At 38.5% G+C, this 22,392-nt stretch overlaps 1 protein-coding gene across 1 annotated transcript; it reads left to right on the plus strand.

The window, feature by feature from the left end:
- Positions 1 to 16,121: 16,121 nt before the first annotated feature.
- On the plus strand, positions 16,122 to 22,005 carry LOC311286594 (B-cell receptor CD22-like). Its single transcript, XM_084402825.1, has 12 exons — positions 16,122 to 16,248; positions 16,844 to 16,928; positions 17,368 to 17,413; positions 17,529 to 17,609; positions 17,927 to 18,836; positions 19,386 to 19,724; positions 19,808 to 20,041; positions 20,191 to 20,454; positions 20,586 to 20,682; positions 20,828 to 20,873; positions 21,258 to 21,400; positions 21,624 to 22,005. Exons 5-12 carry the CDS (start codon positions 18,794 to 18,796, stop codon positions 21,676 to 21,678), a joined length of 1,221 nt encoding a protein of 406 aa, XP_084258951.1. The 5' UTR covers positions 16,122 to 16,248; positions 16,844 to 16,928; positions 17,368 to 17,413; positions 17,529 to 17,609; positions 17,927 to 18,793; the 3' UTR covers positions 21,679 to 22,005.
- Positions 22,006 to 22,392: the final 387 nt, after the last annotated feature.

Here is a 22,392-nt window from a genome sequence, read left to right on the forward strand (position 1 = left end):
AAAAAAAAAAAAAAAAAAACTTTTAATATATTCTATTTTTGGCAGAAATTATAAAAAATCGACAAAAGCTCATAATTTGTGGTAAAATAGTGTAAATATTTAGTTTTAAAAACAATTTTAAAAAGCTGGTTATGTCTATTTTGATGTTTCTGCGCAAGTTCGGCAGACAGTGAGGTTCGGGTTTGTTCCGATCAGAGCTCTTGAGCGGAGAGCGCATTTCTGAATATCCCGCTCCGCTCGCTCATTCCGCTCGCTCATTCCGCAGGGTCGCTCGCTCAACCCAGAATGGCCTGAGACTGGTTCGAAAATATGTGGAATAAGGGCTGCCTCAGACTAAATTTTTTTCTAGTCGACTAGAAGTTGTTCATTTAAGCCTTCATGGAAAATTCGCCCCTTTATATTAATTTAATTACTTAGGCTATAATGAGCGTTTACGTAGGCCTAATATATAGCTGCACTCAAGCGCACGACCGCACGCATAAAGCTTGCCACAAAGAACCGGTAAAAGTAATGATTATGAATGTGTCTAAAATAGCAAGGAGACATTTAATTATTTATTAATAAACTGGTGTTTTCTGTGTCGCTGCAAAGATGAAGTTGACGATGCGGTCTCGCCATGAACGCCAGAGAGAAATGCACATTTCATATGGATTACATATTCAGAGAGTAGCCTACCCAGATAGCACACGTACGTCGGGCCGACGTTGGCCCGATGTACAAAGTTCCATCGGCACGATGTCGCTCAGAGATCGTTTGCTCATCGGCAATATGTCTCCTCGACGTCGGCCTTTGATCGCAAATGATCTCCGGCCGATGTTTGAACGATACAAAGCTGTAAATCTTTTGGCAGCTCTGCATGGGTTTTATAGGACCTTTATTTATAGGTCGGACCTTTCGGGCTACTCTTTACATTAGACACCATGCGCTGCTTTCATTGACGCACGCACTTACGAACACACACACACACACACAGACAGTGGCGTAGCAAGTCAGTCCCGGGCCCATATGCAAAATAAATTTTACGGGCCCCCCCGCCCACAAGTACATCGAAGATATAGATAGGCTAGACGTTCATATATAGACGTTCACTGTAGTGTATCAAGAAAATACCATACTAAACAATACCATAAAAAACACACTCTACCCAACAATTTTTCACAACCAGAACGGAACAAAAACAAATCTAAAACAACCAAGGCACTGCCAATGTCAATAATAAACTAGGCCTACTGATCTTGGCACGGCGGCCCAAAATGTAAAAACATAAAACTACTCACTCATTTTAGTTGCATTCACCGGGCCTTTCTTTCGGCAAATTCATCCACGATGTCAACAGTAACAGGGACCTTCGACATCGTTGTCATTTACACTAGGTTTGCACAAAAAAACGGTCTATTTTGGGTACTTTTTGTGTCGCGACTATAACTTCTCCACCCTCCTTTTTCTCTTTAATGCCCCACTTTTATGTTTGTATTTGTCCACCCTTTAATGTTCAATTAGCTAGCCGATAGTAACCTCTCACTCTGTGTTTTCTTTTTTTAATTTGGCGCGGCGATGTAGTGTGCGTCATATAAAAAATGACAGCGTAGTTCTTCTACGTCAGCTGCAGGGTGCAAAAAAAAAATGCACACCTTAAATGTCGGAGAAAGTAGACATAGGGAGAAACAAGAAATTACTACAGATGACAAGCATACAAAAAATAATGAAATATATTTATTGTGGTGGCCACGAATTTAAAATTAATTTCCTCGTTTTAATTAAAAGCTCCTCATGGGCGGGCCCCCTATTGGCCCGGGCCCATTTGCACGTGCATACCCTGCATGCCCTGACGCTACGCCACTGCACACAGAGCGCGGAGATCGCGCTGCAACACTCACTCAGCAGCACATAAACTGTCAACATTGCCCCGAGACTTAAATTGATAAAATAGCTTTGATACTGAACACAGGCAACTTTCATCCCTCAAAATGGCCATATTCAAGAAAAAAAAGTGGAGCAGTTTTACACTTCCATCTTACCTCGCACTCTTTCAACGTTAAACCGATGAAATACATGCTCTGCTTCTGTGAACAGTAAACCCCGCCTTCTATGATTTGATTGGCTATCTATTTGGATGGTCTCTGTAAGGTAGACCAGCCTAAAATGTAACTTTTAAACCTTTTTGCCATCCTAAAAACAGAGCGGAGCAAGAATTTCCAATATTGAATTTTCAGTTTGGCCATTTCTAACTATTGACATACTATTGTTATTATTGACGTATAATTATACAATGCAAAAAATGCTTTTCTTACTTATTCTTCTTACTTACGTATTTTTGTGTTGTTTCCAGTCCAAATATCTAAAAATTCTTAAATCAAGAAGTATTTACTAGAGAAGTAAAATAACATAAGAAATTCTATTTTGTTTTCAGATAAACATAAAGTAATTTAAGTAATTTTTGCTTAAAACAAGATAAATTATCTGCCAGTGGGGTAAGAAAAAAATAATCTTGTTTTCCAATTGAATCAAGATTATTTTTTGGCAGATAATTTAGCTTGTTTTAAGCAAAAATTACTTAAATTACTCTGTTTATCTGAAAACAAAATAGAATTTCTTATGTCATTTTACTTCTCTAGTAAATGCTTCTTGATTTAAGAATTTTTAGATATTTGGACTGGAAACAACACAAAAATACTAAGTAAGAAAAGCATGTTTTGCAGTGTAGGACTTGTCCCCCTCAATGTCTATGTACATATATACAGCCCTGGAGTTACTTGACTATCCAATATGAAAAAAGTAGGCTATACTAACATTGAAAAATATCTTCTTAATGTTGTGTGTAACTGTCTCTAGTATATAATGAGCAGACACAATTCAAGTTAAGACATTTTAATGACACCAGAAAGAACTCCAGGAGAAAAGGGATCAAAAAGGAACTGCAACAATGTAGAGAAGGATTCTTCCTGGCAACCTGTAACAGAGTGAAAAACATTGAGAAAATGCAGTTAGGACTAAAGCTAAGAATAAAATTGTCATTACACTGGATAATATAATTAAAAATCTAACAACAATCAAAGGTACATCAGCTGGCAAACCATTTAATAGTTTAATAGGTTTAATAGTCTATTTAAAGGGAATGATTGTTGTGGGGAGTTTGCTCAAACTATGGCAGCGATACAGCGAATAGTTGTGCTAAAAGACGGCGCCGTCCGCGGAGTGCTTTCAAAGGCCAATGAAAGCATACTGTCAGTTAAAGTTGTAAGTAGACGCTAACTGTTTCTCATGGGTTCGTATGGTATTTTAAACATTTACAGGGGTAAGTCTGTGATTTTATTGCCATCCGAATCCATAATGTCAGTGTTTATTTTCACCCAACCCGCATACATTTCTTAATTGCTTTTATAAAGAACACCGCTTTCTCAGTTAACGCAGTGAAGCAGCCCCTGCACGAGAGAATAATTGATTCTCGAGCCATCGATATCAGCAGATTCAGCACCATCGCCACGGGTAGCACTGGGTAACGTCACACGTAAGAAGGAATATCTTTAGCAGCTTTCTAAGGTATGGTCCGGGGAACACGCCTATAAATGGTATTCCTTTAGTTAAGTTATACCTTAAGAGTCTTCGTAGCACGCTAAGAGACAACGTTATCGCGAAACCCAGCCCAGGTGTTTATGAATGAGACACTGAATTAATTGGTTTTAAAAGTGTTTGAATTAATGATTCAATTGAGTATCTTTTTTTTAAGTAGACTGAAACATGTTATTCTGATGTATGTTATCGTGATCTCCATTTTAAACAAAACAAAAATGATTTTAAACCAAATAGATTCTCAGTTTATCCTGAATTAGGAGCCGTTCACATATCGCGTCTAAAACGTGTGGAAAGCGCTCTCTCCTTTCTACAAGCTCTTGCCCTCCTGTGGCGTATGTCGTTGCTATGCAACCATGAACTGCGCTCTCCATGATGACGAGGAAGTATCAGCAAAGGATTAATTGATTTCTAGCCCTTGCATTAGCTAGGGCTGTCGCGATAACCGCAATATCGCAGTACCGCGCTACTGACAAGCCAACCACAGAGGAATTCAAGTTACCGCAGCAACCGCGATATTCGCGTGTTTTCTTTTTCATAAGGCTATTCCCTCCTTGTTTTGAACTTCGTGCATGTGTATTGAATGTTAAATAAGTTAATAATGATAATAAGACCGACGTGGTGATCGTGGTTTTATCATGGTGATTTGTACAGAGGCTTCGTGGATTTGCACTTAAGCCTAAACAGACAGTGAATGAGAGAGATCGACTGAGCGCGTGCGATTACCTGCGTCTGTCTTTGAGGTCAAGTTATATTCGTGAAAAGGTTGCCGTGTGGCCAAGGAAAGTTAAATATATGTCCTGTCATCCTTTTAACGTTTAAAATAAAGGGTATTTACCATGGATTTACCGAGGAACTCGCGGTCGCGGCCGCGGGAAACAAAACTCAGTGAGTCACGCATTGAATCAATGCCATTTGTCTCTATTAAGTGAAGCTTCAGCGTTACCCATGCGACGCATTGCTGGTCAGCTGAGCCTTGAAAAGTGGAGCTCAAAGTTAAAAATAATTAACCTTGTTTCATTACTATCTTTTAATGAATCAGTCAGCGTTTTTGAACGTGTTGTTGAATGAATGGTTTATGACTCACTCAAAGACAGTCCGTTGCCATAACAACTGCGCGCTGAGTGACAGGCTTTCAATGTGGAGAGACGCGGTTTTGTTTCGGTTTATTGGTTACTTAAAATGTACTCGTTTTTGTGCATGCTGACCACATCGTGACACTTATTTATATAGCAACAAATAAATATAAATAATTCAAAATAAATTAATAAATGCGGTAAAACCGCATATCGCGCTATTGAGCCACTCAAAATTACCGCAAGGGAAAATCCTTCACCGCGACAGCCCTAGCATTAGCTTTACTACTAGATATATTTATGGAGATGAGAAATTAAAACTCGCCCTGTACAGCTATGATCAGCTGTTCGGCCGAGTTTTCCATGTTGTTACGGAAAGGCCAAAGCTGATCGGTTGGTTTTTGTCACATGACCCGCGGTGCGCTTGTGGCATTCTGAAAAGTTGAGATGTTTTCATCTCGCTGTGGCATATGCGTGCCTGGAAAAACGAGCACGCCGCATCGCATGCACGTCACTTCTATTATGGTATTACCGGTGTTGTCACACTTTGATTAACCAGTGGGGAAATATCCGAACGTATGACTTACAGAAGGTACAATTAACTAAGAACATTCGGGAAACACGTATTAACGATAAGGTACAGCTTAAGGTATAACTTAGGAATGATGTAGCGTTAAGAAGGTTTCGGGAAATCCAGCCCTTATCATAATTAAAAACGTGTTTCCTGAAACGTTCTTAGTGTTGCGCTTTTATTGAGCAGGTCATGCAATAACATAAATTAGTTATTTACACCAATAAGGTGATGCGGCTGCTGGGCAATCTGGTGAGTTTTGGAGGTGGAGCATTGAAGAGAGGGGTGTGTTTGTTTGGGTTAATTCCAAATATCAACAGTGTCCAACAGCGTTTTTGAAATATCGCTTACCCCACCTTAATATCTGGCAGTTTTTTTATGTCCATCTATAGTTGCCATCATCTGAAGTCTTCACAAGTGAGGCTGGATCCAAACTGGAGCTGCTATAATCTCTAGTGAACTTGCTGAGCATCCTGAGATAGAAACAGGGAAGCAATAGGAGAAAGATTAGCATAGCTGCAGTTCATATTATTTCAGGCAAAGGATGATCATGTGCACTTTTTACTATTTCATCACATATTAACTGTAAAACAAGATTATGAGATGTGTTAATTGAATGCTTGGCTAAAGAGTTGTGTCTTTAGTCTAGATTTAAATTGGGAGAGTGTGTCTGAGCCCCGAACATATCAGGAAGGTTATTTATGAAAGTAAAAGAGTAGCAAAACTCAAGAGCATAAAGATGTGAATTTGAGAACTTGTCCCCTGTAAAATACCAAAGTTCAAAGTTGAATTTAGAGATTTGCACTTGCAGAACGTGACTTAACGCATAGACAGTGATATTAAAATAAATAAATGATAACTCTGTAAACACCATACTAATTAAAAATAGACTACTATGTACAGTTAAGCATTTTCCTCACATAGAAAACTGGTATAAAACACTTAAAGGTTGCATGGTATGAAAATTTCACTTTATGAGGTTTTTTAACATTAATGAGTTCCCCTAGCCTGCCTATGGTCCCCCAGTGGCTAGAAATTGTGATAGGTGTAAACCAAGCCCTGGGTATCCTGCTACGCCTTTGAGAAAATGAAAGCTGGTAATAATCATACATTTTTCTTGAGCGTCAAATCATCAAATTAGAATGATTTCTGAAGGATCATATGAAGCTGTGATGCTGAAAATTCAGTTTTGATCACAGGAATTAATTACATTTTACAATATATTCACATAGAAAACAGTTATTTAAAATTTGTTATGTTATTTCACAATATTATTGTTTTTAATGCTGTCTTGGTGAACATAAGAGACTTCTTTCAAAACATAATTTTTTTACCAACACAATTAGTGCATGTTAGACATTAGTGTATGTTTGAAGTTTTACTTACTAATCATATGGTTCATAGCGCCTTAGAGATGATGATCCGCCCAACTCTGCTAAGGTGGAGGCCAGGGCATCAACATTGAAGGATCTAGGAACACAACAAACCATTTGTCACAGAGCCAACAATATTATTATATAATGCCAGGTTTATTACAAGTAAGAAGCTATAGCTAAGCTATATTATATATAAGCTACAGCAGAGGTGAAATGTTTTTCTGAGATGAGTTTCTGAATCTATTTGACCTGCATCTGGGCATGGAGTACCTACTACGGCCTGAGGGAAGTAGCTTGAACTGGCAGGACAAAGGATGACTAGGGTCAGCTGCAATAGATAGTGCCTTCTTTGCCACTCTGTTGGAGTAGTGGCTAAATGTGTGAGAGAGGGGGAAAGTTAAAGCCTGCAATCTTGCTACACGTCCTAACAATACTCTCTAATCATTTTTTTGTAGACAAGGAACCAAACCAGCAGATAAAACAGAAGGTTAAACAGACTGAATAAAACAAGAATAAAACATTCTCATCAAAGTGGGGTCAATGTTAAAATTCCTCAGTCTACGGTAAAAATACATTCGCTGCTGGGCTTTGGCACAAACAGCATCAGTGTGTGATTCAAAACATAGCTTACTATCAATTATTGTGCCAAAGTTGTATTCTTGTATTATCTCAATAGGTTATGATAGTAAGGGGAAGAGGGGGACTCTGTTTCCTAAAATCAGTAATTAATTCTTTAGTTTTGGATTTCCTAACGTTACCTACCTAACGTTACCTGTATTTCCTACTTCTCCGGCAGTAGCTTTCTTCAGAAATGTTGAAGTCGTGGAGCTTTCCCTCTGTTATGGGTTATTTTGTTCCTGCTGAAATTTGCACAGAACATTTTGTTTAATCAATATTTGTTTACCATTGAGCTAGTTTCAACCATGTAACTTAAGTGTAACTTCTCCATATAAGTGACGTCACCGATTACATACGTTTATGTTTACGTTTGTGTAAAATAAATTAGCTCACTTCCAAGTAAAACCTTTACAAAACCTCTCATATACACATAAGAGGTGATTAAAAGCCCAAACTTTCATAAACAAAAGCTCAACCGAGTTAACGTTAACTTAACTTACGTTACCTCTTCTGAAAACGGTTGAGATGCTAACGGACTTTTTCCGAAGACACAAGCCATGTCTATAAAAGTAAATATTCAACATAAGCGTATCAATTACAAGTAAGAGAAGTGTCAAGACAGTTGTGTGTATTATCCGTGTGATTTTAGAGACTAATATCACCTGAAAGCAGTGAATTTGAAAACAACAGCGAGAGAGGGAGTTTTCCTGCTTACCAGTCGCAGTGGTCCCGCGGCGTTTCCATGGCAACTCTGCGCCGCGGCCGCTCCAGTGTTTGAAAGCGACTTGAAAGTTCACAAGCACAACGCGACATCGGCCTCCCGTATAGTGGGCCGACCTAAAGCCGACGTAACGGAGCTGGGAAATAGAGCACTGACTGACAAGAGATCTGCCTACGCCTGGCCGACGCCTTTGCGATGTTATAGGGAGGGAGGCCGACGCTCGATGTTGGGCCAACGTCGGCCCGACGTACGTGTGCTATCTGGGTATTTGTTTTGAATATTTTCGTTCAGAAGTAGACATTTCAAGCTTTCTATAATAGATAGCCTATATTTCTCAAATCTGTGAGGCACAAGCTGAGTTTCGGCGCCTCAGTTCACGTGCAATGCAAGTGATCGTGTCAGCCCCTTATTACATTGTCTGTTATATATTTGCTTCTTATTTATTAAATACAGGCAATTGGATGATAAAACATTGATCAAAATTAAGATACAATTTATACAAAACGAAAATCTTTTAAAAAAGAGACTACAAAACAAAACTTAATGAAGTGGTCAAAATGTTTTACCCATGTCTCCAGACATATTGCGCATCTCATGATGTATCATATCTCTCTCATGCTGCATGCTCACTTTCATACAGAAGAGGATTAGGGCAAAGCAATAATAAAAAAATAAAACCATCTCGAGATTAAAGTCATTATAATGCGAGATTAAACTCGTTAAATTTCGAGAAAAAAAGTCGAAATACAATCTTTAGAATAAACTCATTAAATATCGAGAATAAAGTCGTTGTGTTTCGAAAAAAAAATCTTTAAATTTCGAGAGAAAAAAAACTCGAAATACAATCTTGAGAATAAACTCATTAAATTTGAGAATAAAGTGGTTGTGTTTCGAGAAAAAAAAACTCGTTAAATATAGAGAAAAAAAGTCGAAATAATCGTGAGAATAAACTCATTAAATTTCGAGAGTAAAGTCGAAATGAAATGTAGAGAATAACGCATTCGATCAGTGTTCATTGCATAGCCTACTGATAGAGGACATGGCAGAGTTGGATCACTTAGTCAAGCTATATTTTAGACTTTCTTTCAGTAACAAAGCCGTCTAGGTCGGCTAGAGGAGGAGCTGTACTTTCATGGAATAATGTCCACTTTAATGCACCCTATAGGCGGGTGAGAAACAGCGCCATGAATTATGCAGAAAATGCAAGACTGCTCTTTGCGCATTGTGTAATGTGTCAAGTTCAAAGCTTCATAAAACAATAATTCCACAGTAAAAACTGCTTAAAATTTGGATTTCGTTAGACAACAGCTCTTCTATAATGGGATAATGTCCACTTTAACGCACCCTCTGATGCGGCCTAGAAAATGCTCAACTATAGGAATGATGGCGCAATAAGGCGACTCTGAATTTGTTTGTCCCATTTAAAACTTTAACGGTCCATAAAAAAAAAAATAAAATAAAAATGATAGCCTACAGAAATTTGTGCCAATATTTCGGTTTCCACTAGATCAATATATGCTCTATTACTCCCTTTAGTCGGATTTAACGCGCCCTTACAAATGGCTGAGAAATGCAGAATTTCTTCATTCATTTCTAACAGAGCTTGGTGCGAGCAATGCCATACACACAGGGTGCTTAAAAGGAAGCGTCGCGTCATTTAAAGGGGAGGTCCGCGCTTCAATAGCCTAACAAACGAATAAGTAACTGGATTCAGCCTCGTATGCAATGAACTCTGGTCGAATGCGTTATTCTCTACATTTCATTTCGACTTTTTTTCTCGAAACACAACGACTTTAATCTCGAAATGTAATGAGTTTATTCTCAAGATTGTATTTCGACTTTTTTCTCGAAATTTAACGAGTTTAATCTCGCATTATAATGACTTTAATCTCGAGATGGTTTAATTTTTTTATTATTGCTTGGCCCTAATACTCTTCCGTACTTTCATAATCAACATTAATTAAATTAAAAAACAATGACGTCACATATTTTTCAACCCAGCCCTCACCCCTGTTGCAACAGTCGTTGTTTAGGTAATTAGGTAGGCTAACTTAAAAGCGCACGTACAGTCTCGGAGTCATCGCTGCAACCAGGAGATGAAGGAGAGCTGAGATCCACATCACCTAGCACATCTTCGTCTCTGCCACCCCAGGGTGCTAGCGCGGCAAGCGCAGCTAGCGCGACCAGCGCCGTTGCTAGGAGGGCGCCAGCGCCTCTGCCTCGCGAGTGGATGATAGCCCTGAAGACGCCTAGCAATGGTGTACCTTTAGTGGTAGTATACCTTTAGTTAAGTTAAGAGTCTTCGTAGTGCGCTAAGAGACAACATTATCAGGAAACGCAGCCCAGGTATGATGCGTAATGGAGATTCCAAAGCGCTCTTCTTTGGTCAGAACCATGGAGAGCGATCGCGGATAGGTCCGTCCTATGCACCGAACTTTTTTACAATGCAACAAAATATTTAAAGAGCATCAAGCTATTTTGTATACTCACAGATAATTTAACAGTATATTAGTCAGTAATTTTTATTAGGTTAAACAGTGATTGGATAACGTTTTTAATTTAACGTTCACAATTGGTCTAGCCCATCCAAACTGGAATCCTAGCGCCGTTCCCTGCCTGGTTCGCGCTTAAGTAAATATATATATAAATATATATATATATATATATATATATATAAAAAAATTGTCTGGCCAATCCGAGGCCCCCTGCACACGTGGGGCCCCTAGGCTGCAGCCTAGGCAAGCCTGTGCATTAATCCGCGCCAGAACACACTGATACCTGTAATAGTCAAAGGCTTTTTATCTCTCGCTTTGTACAGTCAATGCAGAACAGATGTTTCCTCTTCTCTTGTCATACTGAGTGATTTTATTGCTAAATACATTAAATCTGAACATTGTCAGAAAGTCCTTAGTTTCATTGTCATGAATATTTTGCACATTTTACACCCAACATACAGACTACAGCTGTTATAACAGAGCAACTTCATTTACATTAAGAGTGGTGAACTGTAACAGGATAAAGGGTTTGAGATTTGGATGTTCTGTGTTCATTCTGATGCCGGTGAACCCAAGGTGCTTCGTGGACTTTGCCAGTGCTATGCTGAAATACACTTCATTTTTGAGATCTTCGACGTCCACATAATTTTTTCTTACAAGGCCCAATCCCCTGAGGTAGAAGGTGGTCTGGGAACTGAGGTACAGCAGGAGACCCCCACAGTCGATCACATGGAGCCAAAGACCACTTCAGCGGAGTAGGTGAAACTGACGACCCCCACGGTGGAGCAGAAGACCACCACAGCAGACGAAACTGATAACAACCATGGCGGTATGGGAGGGACTGCAAACCACCACGGCGGATCTGTAATACAACATATAGAGGTTAAAGGTTAATGGTGGCCTCTAGGGCCGTGACAGGGAAGGAATAGTGCTCATAGACGGCCTCCGTGTTCACAACATGACAGGCATAAAGTTCTGAGATGGCCTCTATGGCTCTGATAGGGCAGGCTTTCATCGGTTCATCGGACCAATCACGGCTCCTTGGACCAAGACATGTCAGTCTTGTCAGTTTTCAAGTCAATCGGACTGACTGTTGTTTGTAGCTATAGACGTTTTCATGTTTAAAAAATAATAATTTTATAGCACCACCAAGTGGGCAGTCGCAGTTTCCTTTTTCACACGACCACAGACTGAGCCAATCCGCAGGTGTACAGAGTTTGGTGACATTATCTCATTCTGTTCAAGAGTGATTGCCGTTTTATTAAAAGTAGCCGTACCCACTTTGCATGTTTTGTCGTCCCATCAAGGATGTGAATCGAAATAGCTACTTTTTTTATTTATTTTTATTAAGGACAATCAGACTCCAGAAAATCTTTCTGCACTGGTTTGGTTCCAGCCGGGCGAAAATCCTTGTAGTTGTAAGCAAAAGTAGTTTTTTCTGGAATTTCCAATACACCCAGAAAGGGTGACGATCGAATTCAAGACATGAACATGAGACGCTTGTTCGTATTGAACCAATGTTTCCAAAGATATAAGACAATTGAGTCTGCGACTAACGGTTTAGGAGTTATGAGCGATTTCATACTTTTGTTTGCTGTAGCGCCACCATCAGGCTGATCAGGGTGAGCTTTAGTGATGTTGTAGATGGGGTGGTTACTGCCATCCCTCGAAGTTTCATGTCTCTACGACTTACGGTTTGATCTGCCCGATCACTTTTAGGGCAGGATGCTGATCTTTGAAAATCCTAACAATTACAATAGGGTTTCAGTGCTAAGCACTTGAACCCCTAAAAAGCGTTCACGTCTTTATAGCGCTTTATAGAGATGTGAACAGCTCCAAGAACGTCACGTTTTGTCATCCCGAAATGCAGCATGTGTAACATGAAGATGCACAATGCTATAGCATTCAAAGACATTGACACCACAAATATGCAAAAAAAAAAAAAAAAAAAAAATCTTAATTGTTAACTCCGGGTACAGTATGAGCACTGTTAAAGCAACACCAAAGATTCTTTTTTACCTTAAAATAATGTTTCCAAAATCGTTTCAGTGGTTCATCAACTCGTAACAGGGTGAACGGCACTTCTGCATTCGCTTTGCGGCCCTCTATCGGCTATATCCGCACTATGCAAGTTTGCCAGATCGGGTAGCGGATCTGTAGTTTGAATGAGACATAAGAAACTACAAATTTGACTTGCTTTACGGCAAGCGTTACAATAGTGTACTCGGCAGGTACATATAAATGGAAGATACCTAGCAGCCAGGTAGCTTTTGAATTGTCATCATGACAGAGTCTGCAAATAAAAGGAAGGGTTTGATGTCGGAGAAGGCGAAGAAAAGAAAACGTGAGCATGAAAGAGAAAGAGCTCGAACTAGAGTGAACATTGGACCGGCTTACACTCGTTGGCGAGAGCTGAAGGAGGCTACAAGATGCAAGACTGATGGTCACTTGGCTTTGTTGTTAAAAAAGAATAGCAAACAATGTCATTATTTTGTCACAATACATCATACTTTCATAAAATCATGCAACATACTCTACCTTGTCTGTGGACATCGTTATTTCCAAAGCCGGTGCTGGATAAACAAATAGCGTGCGTGCGACGGTAGGCTAAATTATTTACGACAGCAGTAATGGACAATTCCGCTTCCAACCTGTAGGGGGACCGAAGAGGAAAAGTGCTCTGGCTTTAAACATTAAACAAGATAACTCAGGATTCAGTTTATGCGGGGTTTAGAATTACCCAGAATGAACTTGTTCAAGTGTAAAAAGCCTATTGTGTGTGTGAACAGGGTTTTTTTTATCTCATGAAAGTTGACCCTTGCTTGCATAGAGTCAGGAAATGCTATCATATACACTCCTGCTTAATATGTCTGTTCAGTCTTCAAACTCTCCATTTGCACTTAGTACTAGTAAAGAAAGCTGCTGTGAACAAGGTATGAGAGTTTTTACATATTACTTGATGAGTTTGTAAAATGTAGGGCTATGAAAGAGAAGAAATGAATAGCTTTTGGGACATAATGTTTGTGTTGGTCACTTGGAGCAGGTTATACCACACAGGACCTTAGTGGACCCTTATTTCACAGGATGCTGCATTTTAAGCTTGGTAAATAAGTTCAGGAGACACTAAATTGATTAATGTGAAGTATGCAAACATGTAGATATATAGTATTATGATGTATATGATTTGGTGGAAGGCCTGCTAGGCAATGTAAGAAGCTGTAAAGCCCTCGTTCATTGTTAGTGTTTGAGTCCTGTCGACTTACTGTTACACCAGATGTGAAGCAACAAAAGCCAATAGAACCCAGACAGCAACATCGTGTCGGCCCAGATCCGGTCCACATTTGGGCCGTGTGGAATCCAAGTGTACCAGATGTGGGCCCATAATAATCAGCCATACTGTCTACACTGGATGAGGCATGAAGCATCGTGACACGACAAATCTCCAACAGTAAACTGACGCCCCGTTTTATTTCTGACAAGTACGTGCTACTCCTGACATGAAGGACAAATGATTTTAGCAATGGTCGCTTCGTCACGTCCAGTGTAGACAGTCTCAAGCTGGTGTAGACATGCTTTGGGAACACTAAAGACACAACAATCTGATGTTGCAAAAAGAAGAGAAATTGTTGTCCAGTGCAAAAGGTTTAATCTTGATTGAGACTAACTCTTAGCATGAATGAGCAATGTGACCGCAGTGCAACACCTCCATGCCACCCTGATCTTACCAGTCCTTTGGGTGTCGATGAGTCACTAAAACTGTTTCTGAGCAGCACTTAAGAATTGTTATTTTTGTACTAACCAAAGACTAAAACAAACTATTTTCAGAAGCTTTATTGCTAGTGTATGAAGTGGATGTGTGTATTTATATGTTTGTTTATAGAGCTGTGATGGTTCCTGTGGTCGTGAGCGCCAGCATGACTCTTCTTCTCTCTCCAATCTTTCTGCTCTTGACTTCTGGTGAGTCACAGTTGTTATAGAGCTATAAGCTATTTTTGTGTTTTTTAAAGAGTGCATTATTTATCTATTTTACGGTCCACCAATCAGAAACACACTCAGTCTGTCAGTCATTTTAGCTGACATTGAGTTGGTTGACGCGTAGAAGACGGGCTTTGGGGAGAGTGTGTGGTTACGCTGACAAAATGGCTGAAATCGCTTAAAGTGCCTGTGGATGTGTTCGCTTTTCACAGATCTGTGTCAGCGTAATCATTTATGCTTTTCTGCAACACCCTTCTGCAGGACTTTTCACACTTCTCTCACTATGTGTCATCTCTCCAGCAACAAGTGATAGATATTATTTTAGCTGCATTTACACATAACTCATACTTGACCATCTATCTTCTTTGTATTTTGTGTTTCAGGAGTTTTGGGAGAAGACTGGAGTGTGATTTATGAAACTAAATCAATATGTGCTCTCAAAGGATCCTCAGTAAACATGTCTTGCACATATAGATTCCCTCAGCAGTATAAACTCACAGATACATTTTGGATCAAGAAACCAGATTTGATCAAAAGTTTAAAAGAATATCCAGAGTATAAAGACAGGGTTGAATACATTGAAGACAGACAAAACAAAACTGCCGTCCTCAGACTGCACAACGTCACTGAAACCGATGAGAAAGAGTATTGTTTTAGATTAGTAACTGCAACTAATAAAAAAAAATGGATTGGTAAACCTGGAATTCAACTTCATGTTTCTGGTAATCCACTTCCATCCTTTATTTCCATTATTTATTTAAAGGGTTAGTTCACCCAAAAATGAAAATCATGTCATTAATGACTCACCCTCATGTCGTTCCAAGCCCGTAAGACCTTCGTTCATCTTCAGAACACAGTTTAAGATATTTTAGATTTAGTCCGAGAGCTCTCTGTTCCTCCATTGAAAGTCAATGGACGGTATACTGTTCACGTCCAGAAAGGCAATACAGACATCATCAAAGTATTCCATGTGACATCAGTGGCTCAATCTTAAGATTATCAAACGACGAGAATACTTTTTATGCGCAAAAAGTAAACAAAAATAATGACTTTATTCCACTATTCATTTCCTTCTCTCTAGGCCTCGAGCTATTTCACGTAGTGTTTTAGCGCAGCGCGTCTGTGTTGTACGTCACACATAGGCTCACTATTGGCCGACGCTGGTCATGTCTGATGCGTGTGTGATGCGTACAACACAGACGCGCTACGCTACTACACTGCGTGAAATAGCTCAAGGCCTAGAGAGAAGGAAATGAATAGTGGAATAAAGTCGTTATTTTTGTAAACTTTTTGCGCACAAAAAGTATTCTCGTCGTTTGATAATCTTAAGATTGAGCCACTGATGTCACATGGACTATTTTGATGATGTCTGTATTGCCTTTCTGGACGTGAACAGTATACCGTCCATTGACTTTCAATGGAGGAACAGAGAGCTCTCGGACTAAATCTAAAATATCTTAAACTGTGTTCTGAAGATGAACGGAGGTCTTACGGGCTTGGAACGACATGAGGGTGAGTCATTAATGACATGATTTTCATTTTTGGGTGAACTAACCCTTTAACAAAAAATGAGTAGTTTTAGGACATGGCGAGAAAGATGTGTTTCCTCCAGGCCTTCAGGTTCAGGCTCCACAGCTGGTGCTGGAGAAAGAAACGCTCAATCTGACATGTAGAACCACCTGCGATCTGACAGACAGATTCATCTGGTACAAAAATGGACAGGCTTTAAACTTCACCAGCGACATCCTTCAGTTTCAGTCAGTCCGCAGTGATTCTGGCAGATACAGCTGTGCCGTCAGAGGACATGAACATCTGCCTTCTCCTGCTGTCAGCATCAGTGTCGTGTGTGAGTAGGTCTAGGTCTGTGAACAACAGCAGTAAAGTGTTAGGGGAGTGGCCTGCATGTCTTTAACCTGAAAACCAGCCAATCAGAGAGCAGTTTATCTGTTTAGCTTGGTCTCGTAAACCCCCTGCTGGAGGAAGCTGTAACTACACGATCTGACTGCATCTGACAGACAATTATACATTCATTAACCATGTAATCTAACTAAACACATACTGCAAATATTTTAATATAGTATAGATGTTTTAGAGGAGTCCAATTCTTTTTGGAGGGCTCATGAAAATGGATGTATAGCTTTCTCAAGGTCCTGGTGTGAATCTAAAAAAGCTAAAATGGCTTACAATAACATTTCAAATCTACATCTAAACTGTGTTGTTTTGTGGCTGAAATGCAGTCATTAGTTGTTGCAATACCAGATTAATAAAAATATTTATGACATTTTTGTTTTCTTCAAGTCAGGGAAAGTGAATCAGTGCAGTACACAAATTAATCAGTTTTTGACCCAACACACAAAGATGACATGAAAAAATAGCCTATTGTTTTACCTCTAGATTCCCCCCAAAATTTATCTTTTTGGATGTTTCATATTTTGTCTCAGTTGTAGGACGTCTGATGATATTATATATATCCATTGGAGTGATTTGTGGAGCTGCAGTGATCATCGTCATGCTGTTGCTGATTTGGTAAGATGTGTGTGTGTGTGTGTGTGTGTGTGTGTGTGTGTGTGTGTGTGTGGTATTTGATTTCAAATATTTAACTGCATTTATAACCTATTGATTTTCCAACAACCAAAAGGAAAACCAACTTCATAAATGCAACAATGATGCTCCACAAGTCTGACACCCGCAGAAATACAAAATACAGTGCAGATAAAATATACAGACTTGAGTCAAATACCCCTCAGAATCAGGCTTTTGCGGCATATAAATGCCTTTGTTTGGTGTCTGTCCTCAAATAGGGTTTTAAATTGCTCTTTTATATATATATATATTTTTTAACTTGTTACTCACTATGAAAATAGCCAAGGATTCTGGCATGGCATCAAAACGCCAACTAAACAACACTTCTACAAGAAGGTATTAATTCTATCAGCTTTTATGTAACTTATTCATTGTTTTTAAGGAGAAGCAGGTTGATGAACAAGAGAAACAATACAATGGAGCCTCAGGTGAGAAAAAAGGATTTGGTTCAACATTAGTTGAGCTGGTAACTCTAAAAGTCATTGTGTTGTATTTAGACAGTAGTTATTTATAATCTCTCTATTCTGTTTTTAAATGGCAAAGATGAACCGTTCCAGACCTCGTCGTGACAGACGTGAAGCTTCTGATGTTGAGTTGAGTGAACCAGTGTATGGGAATGTAAAGGTAAGTGTTCCTCCTTCATAAAAGACTAAACCCTCCTCACCTTCAGCGAAGTCATTAAATGCTCTTCAGTGTCAGTGTGAAAATATCAAATGACTGTTGATCATATGGAAATTCACATGAGAACAAGCTTCTCTAAAGGTTTTCACATTTAAACAGAATTGAATTGACTGTTTTAGTTTACCGTTTAATATTTTATACCACATATTATACCAAGCAGAAATTTGAAGTAAATTATTTATTAATGTATTCTCTTTCTTTCTTTCTTTCTTTCTTTCTTTCTTTCTTTCTTTCTTTCTTTCTTTCTTTCTTTCTTTCAGACTGACAGGAAGAGGCTGTAGAATATGAGCTTAATGGTTAAACAGAATCACATTTGTATCTTAAAAAGGCCCAAACTCATATAAAACAGCCCAGATCTCCTGTTTGGATGTTAGATGTCTAAAGACAAACATGTAAAGCTTCTTTAAAACAATGTGTGATGTGAAAAGTGCCTTACAAATAAACTGGTGTTGAAGTGACATTTACAGTAAAGGCAGAAGGTCATTTTGTGAATATGGAGAAGTGTTTATCTTTGCAAGTTATTGTAACTTCTCAGAAACTGGAAGTTATTATAACCATATTCAAAGTTGTTCAGCGTAACTTCTCTAACATGTTCAGTCTCCAAACTCAACATTTGCTCTTTGTGTACTAGTGATGAAAACTACAATGACAAGGTATGAGAGTTTTTACATATTAATAAAGAGTTTTAAAATTCTATTTATAGTCTGTAAATATGTAGACACTTAATGTTGTAATGAATATAATTTGGTAGCTGATCTTCATAAGAAGTTGAAAAGCTTTAATTCAGCAGAACTGTTATGATGATTATAGATTTGTCCTTTGTAGACAATAGCACACTTGTTTAAAAGCTTTATTGCTAAACACAACAGAGTCACAGTACAGGATTAAATATGATCACTGTTATTCATGAAGAGGTCATTGAATCTCTGATATAATAAAACTCTTTAACAGACAAACACATAAGCCTCTGTTTGTTGGACAACAGATTCATTTCAACAAATAAATGAGTTGAGTTTACCTACTATTATTATACTAATGTGCATAACTATACTAACATAGTGATTGTTATACTGTACTTAATAACTAAGTTATCGTCTGTGAAGTTTGGTGTGGTGGTGAAGGCCAGAATGGCTCTTGCTCTTCTTCTCATCTTTCTACTCATGAATTCTGGTGAGTCCCTGATTACAACACTTTATTATTATATATTGTTTTGTGTAATAGCACACATAAAATGTCCCTTATTCCAGCAGCTCACTTGGGGAGCTTGACATTTTCAGCCAATCAGAATTTCTCTCAGCCTGTCAATCACTGTGTGTTATAATGCCTGCTGACATCAGATTGGCTTACATGTCTTTAGAAGGCGGGGCTTAAGAGAAGGGGTGTGGCTAAAGTTAGTGTAATGGTGGGAGTTAGCAGAACAGTTGACATTTACAAATTTAAAGATTATTCTCTTTCCTCCTTTGATTATAGTGGAGTCTTAGTTGGAGTTCATATTTTGGCTTTCATGTTGATGTGGCTCTTTTCAGTTTTTACCTTTCTGTGTCGTAATGATCAACTCTTCATAGTCGTGTGCAGGACATTTTAAAACACTCACTCACTTCACAAAAACTGATTGATATTTTTTAACTTGTGCAAAAACACATGTTTGTGTGTCTGTGTGTGTGTGTGTGTGTGTGTGTGTTGCAGTAGTTTACTGATTTTCTGTATTTTGTGTTTCAGGAGTTTTTGGAGAAGACTGGAGTGTGATTTATGAAACTAAATCAATATGTGCTCTCAAAGGATCCTCAGTAAACATGTCTTGCACATATAGATTCCCTCAGGAGCATAATCTCACATATACATTTTGGATCAATAACACAGAAGATATCAAAAGTTTAAAAGAATATCCAGAGTATAAAGACAGGGTTGAATACATTGAAGACAGACAAAACAAAACTGCCGTCCTCAGACTGCACAACGTCACTGAAACCGATGAGGATAAGTATTTTTTCAGATTAGTAACTGCAACTGATAAAGAAAAATGGATTGGTAAACCAGGAATTCAACTTCATGTTTCTGGTAATCCACTTTCATCCTTTATTTCCATTATTTATTTAACAAAAAGTGATTATTTTTAGGACAGAAAGATGTGTTTCCTCCAGGCCTTCAGGTTCAGGCTCCACAGCTGGTGCTGGAGAAAGAAACGCTCAATCTGACATGTAGAACCACCTGCAATCTGACAGACAGATTCATCTGGTACAAAAATGGACAGGCTTTAAACTTAACCAGCGACATCCTTCAGTTTCAGTCAGTCCGCAGTGATTCTGGCAGATACAGCTGTGCCGTCAGAGGACATGAACATCTGCCTTCTCCTGCTGTCAGCATCAGTGTCATGTGTGAGTAGATATTCATTTATATCAGACAACTGATTACAAATATCATGGATGGAGTTCTTATCACAAATACATACATTCATTATATATCAAGCAGTAGTTGGTGTCCACAAAATGACATGAATAAAGAGACCATGTTGTTTTACGTCTAGATCCCCCCCAAAATACGTCAGTGTCGGTCAGTCCGTCTGGTGTAATAGTGGAGGGAGATTCAGTGACTCTGAACTGCATCAGTGACTCAAACCCTCCTGCTCTGAACTTCAGCTGGTTTAAGGAGAATGAAACCTCAGCTGTTGGATCTGGACAGAGTTTCAGCATCTCCAGCTTTAACTCCAGTTTCAGTGGACGCTTCTACTGTGAGGCTCAGAATAAACATGGATCTCAGAGATCAGCGTCTGTTTCACTCACTGTTAAAGGTATTCAAGACACTTCTGTGCTCATCATGTTTAAATGTATAAGGGTGAAGTTCATTCACCCCCTAATTTATCATTACATGTTCATAGACTTTACTGAAAATAAATGATCTTGACATTGTCTTTCCTCTTAGGTGTTCAGGGATCGGGTTGGCATGTCATTGCTATTTGTGCCACTTTTGCAATTGCAGCTGGGATTGGGCTCTTGTTTCTCATCATTGTGTTCATATGGTTAGTGAGAAATATTTATTTAAGCATATGCCTTTATAGTTTATCTACAAATGTGAATATTTTTTGGCAAGCCATTTTTTTTGCAGCAAAAGCAGTCTGTTACGGTTTTAACTTTCATATATGCATGCATCCTATTTAACAACAGGGTTAAGAGAAGAAATAATGACCCTAAAGACCTTGACCAAAAAAAGGTGAGATTCTAGCTGATGTTAAATCACTTCATATTTCATTGATCATGTATCACAGACTTTTCTGCTGACATTTTTTGTCCCTTTCTAAAAGATTGTGTAAACTTTGTACAACATGGACAATAGATCATTGATGTCTCTAAAACTTTACATTGATATACTTTGAATATTGTTTGTTTTTTACTAGCCAATCAAAATGTATAAAATATTAATTCACATGCATGAATGGTAACATCAGCTCATGAATTTAATGACGTTCTGTAGAGTTGCATGTTAATTATCATACACTTATGATTCACTTATCGTACATATTATCATTAAATGTGGAGGGATGAATGTTTACAGGTTGCTGTAAGTTTAAATGTATGCCACATGATTATATTACAGCCGTCTACAGAAAAGACCTCTGAATCTGGTGCTGGTGAAAATGCTTCTGCTCAAGATTGCAGAGATAAAGACACAAAGAAACCTGAGGAGGATGAGATTCAGTATGCCAGCATTACAGTTCACCATCCTGCTACTGAAGCCAAGTGAGCAAAAACTGAATTATTCTGCTTTATAAGTCAGTTTTATTCGCAAAGTAGCCTATTTTTCACAATGTCTTTACAGAAAATTGCACATTAATAAAGTAGATACAAGTATTAAAAGCCGAACCTTGCACAGCACCTTTAAAAATATATTTTCGGCTTCAGCATGTTTTACAGCATGTGTTGATCTCATTCTCAGTTAATTATGTATTTGTCATTTTTGCAGATCTACTGCAAGCCAAGACAAGGATTTGTCTGTGATTTACAGCAGCGTCAGATAATGCAGACTTACATATTTTCTTTAAAACAGCATCTGAAAACATATCTAAACCAGACTATAATAAGAACTTTTCTTGCTTTAGCATTTGTGTTTCTTTTAATCATGATTATATTTTGAGTGTACAATGTTTATTATGCCTTTGCTGCTCCAAATTAGTTAAATCTATAATGCATTTGCATCTCTTGTAAACCAAAGCCAAACAAGCAAACACAAGTTACAACCTGATAGCGGTGCAAAGGAGGCTCCACCTGTCCTGCAAAGCTCTCTTTACAGAATGTATTTGCCATTTCCTGTGCTAATACATTTTAAATAAAAGATTAATATCAGGTACTTCTTGTGTGACTGAGTCTTTAGTAAATTACTAAAAACATGTCAAAAATGAACCTAGCCTACCGTGAGAAATACCTAAATAAAAAGTGTAAAAGCTAAATCCATTCTCGTCTATGAAGAAAGAGCGATTTGTTCTTTGATTTATTAATAATTAATTGTATTTCATAATTGATTTAGTCATGTGATCATAACCCATATTCTCTTATATAATAATAAGCGATTTCTTTTTACTTTGTTGGTAAACTGCTGTTTTGTTAAACTCAACCACTAGAGGGAGCTGAAACCGTCCGAGCGCGTGACAGCAGCTGACTGAGAGCGCGCGCGGCTTCACTCCTCCACAACTCACTGGGATTTGCAGTTCGAGTTTTTCCGGTTAAAATGATAG

This window comes from Rutilus rutilus (assembly GCF_951802725.1).
Source record: "Rutilus rutilus genome assembly, chromosome: 2".
NCBI classification, from domain to species: domain Eukaryota; kingdom Metazoa; phylum Chordata; class Actinopteri; order Cypriniformes; family Leuciscidae; genus Rutilus; species Rutilus rutilus.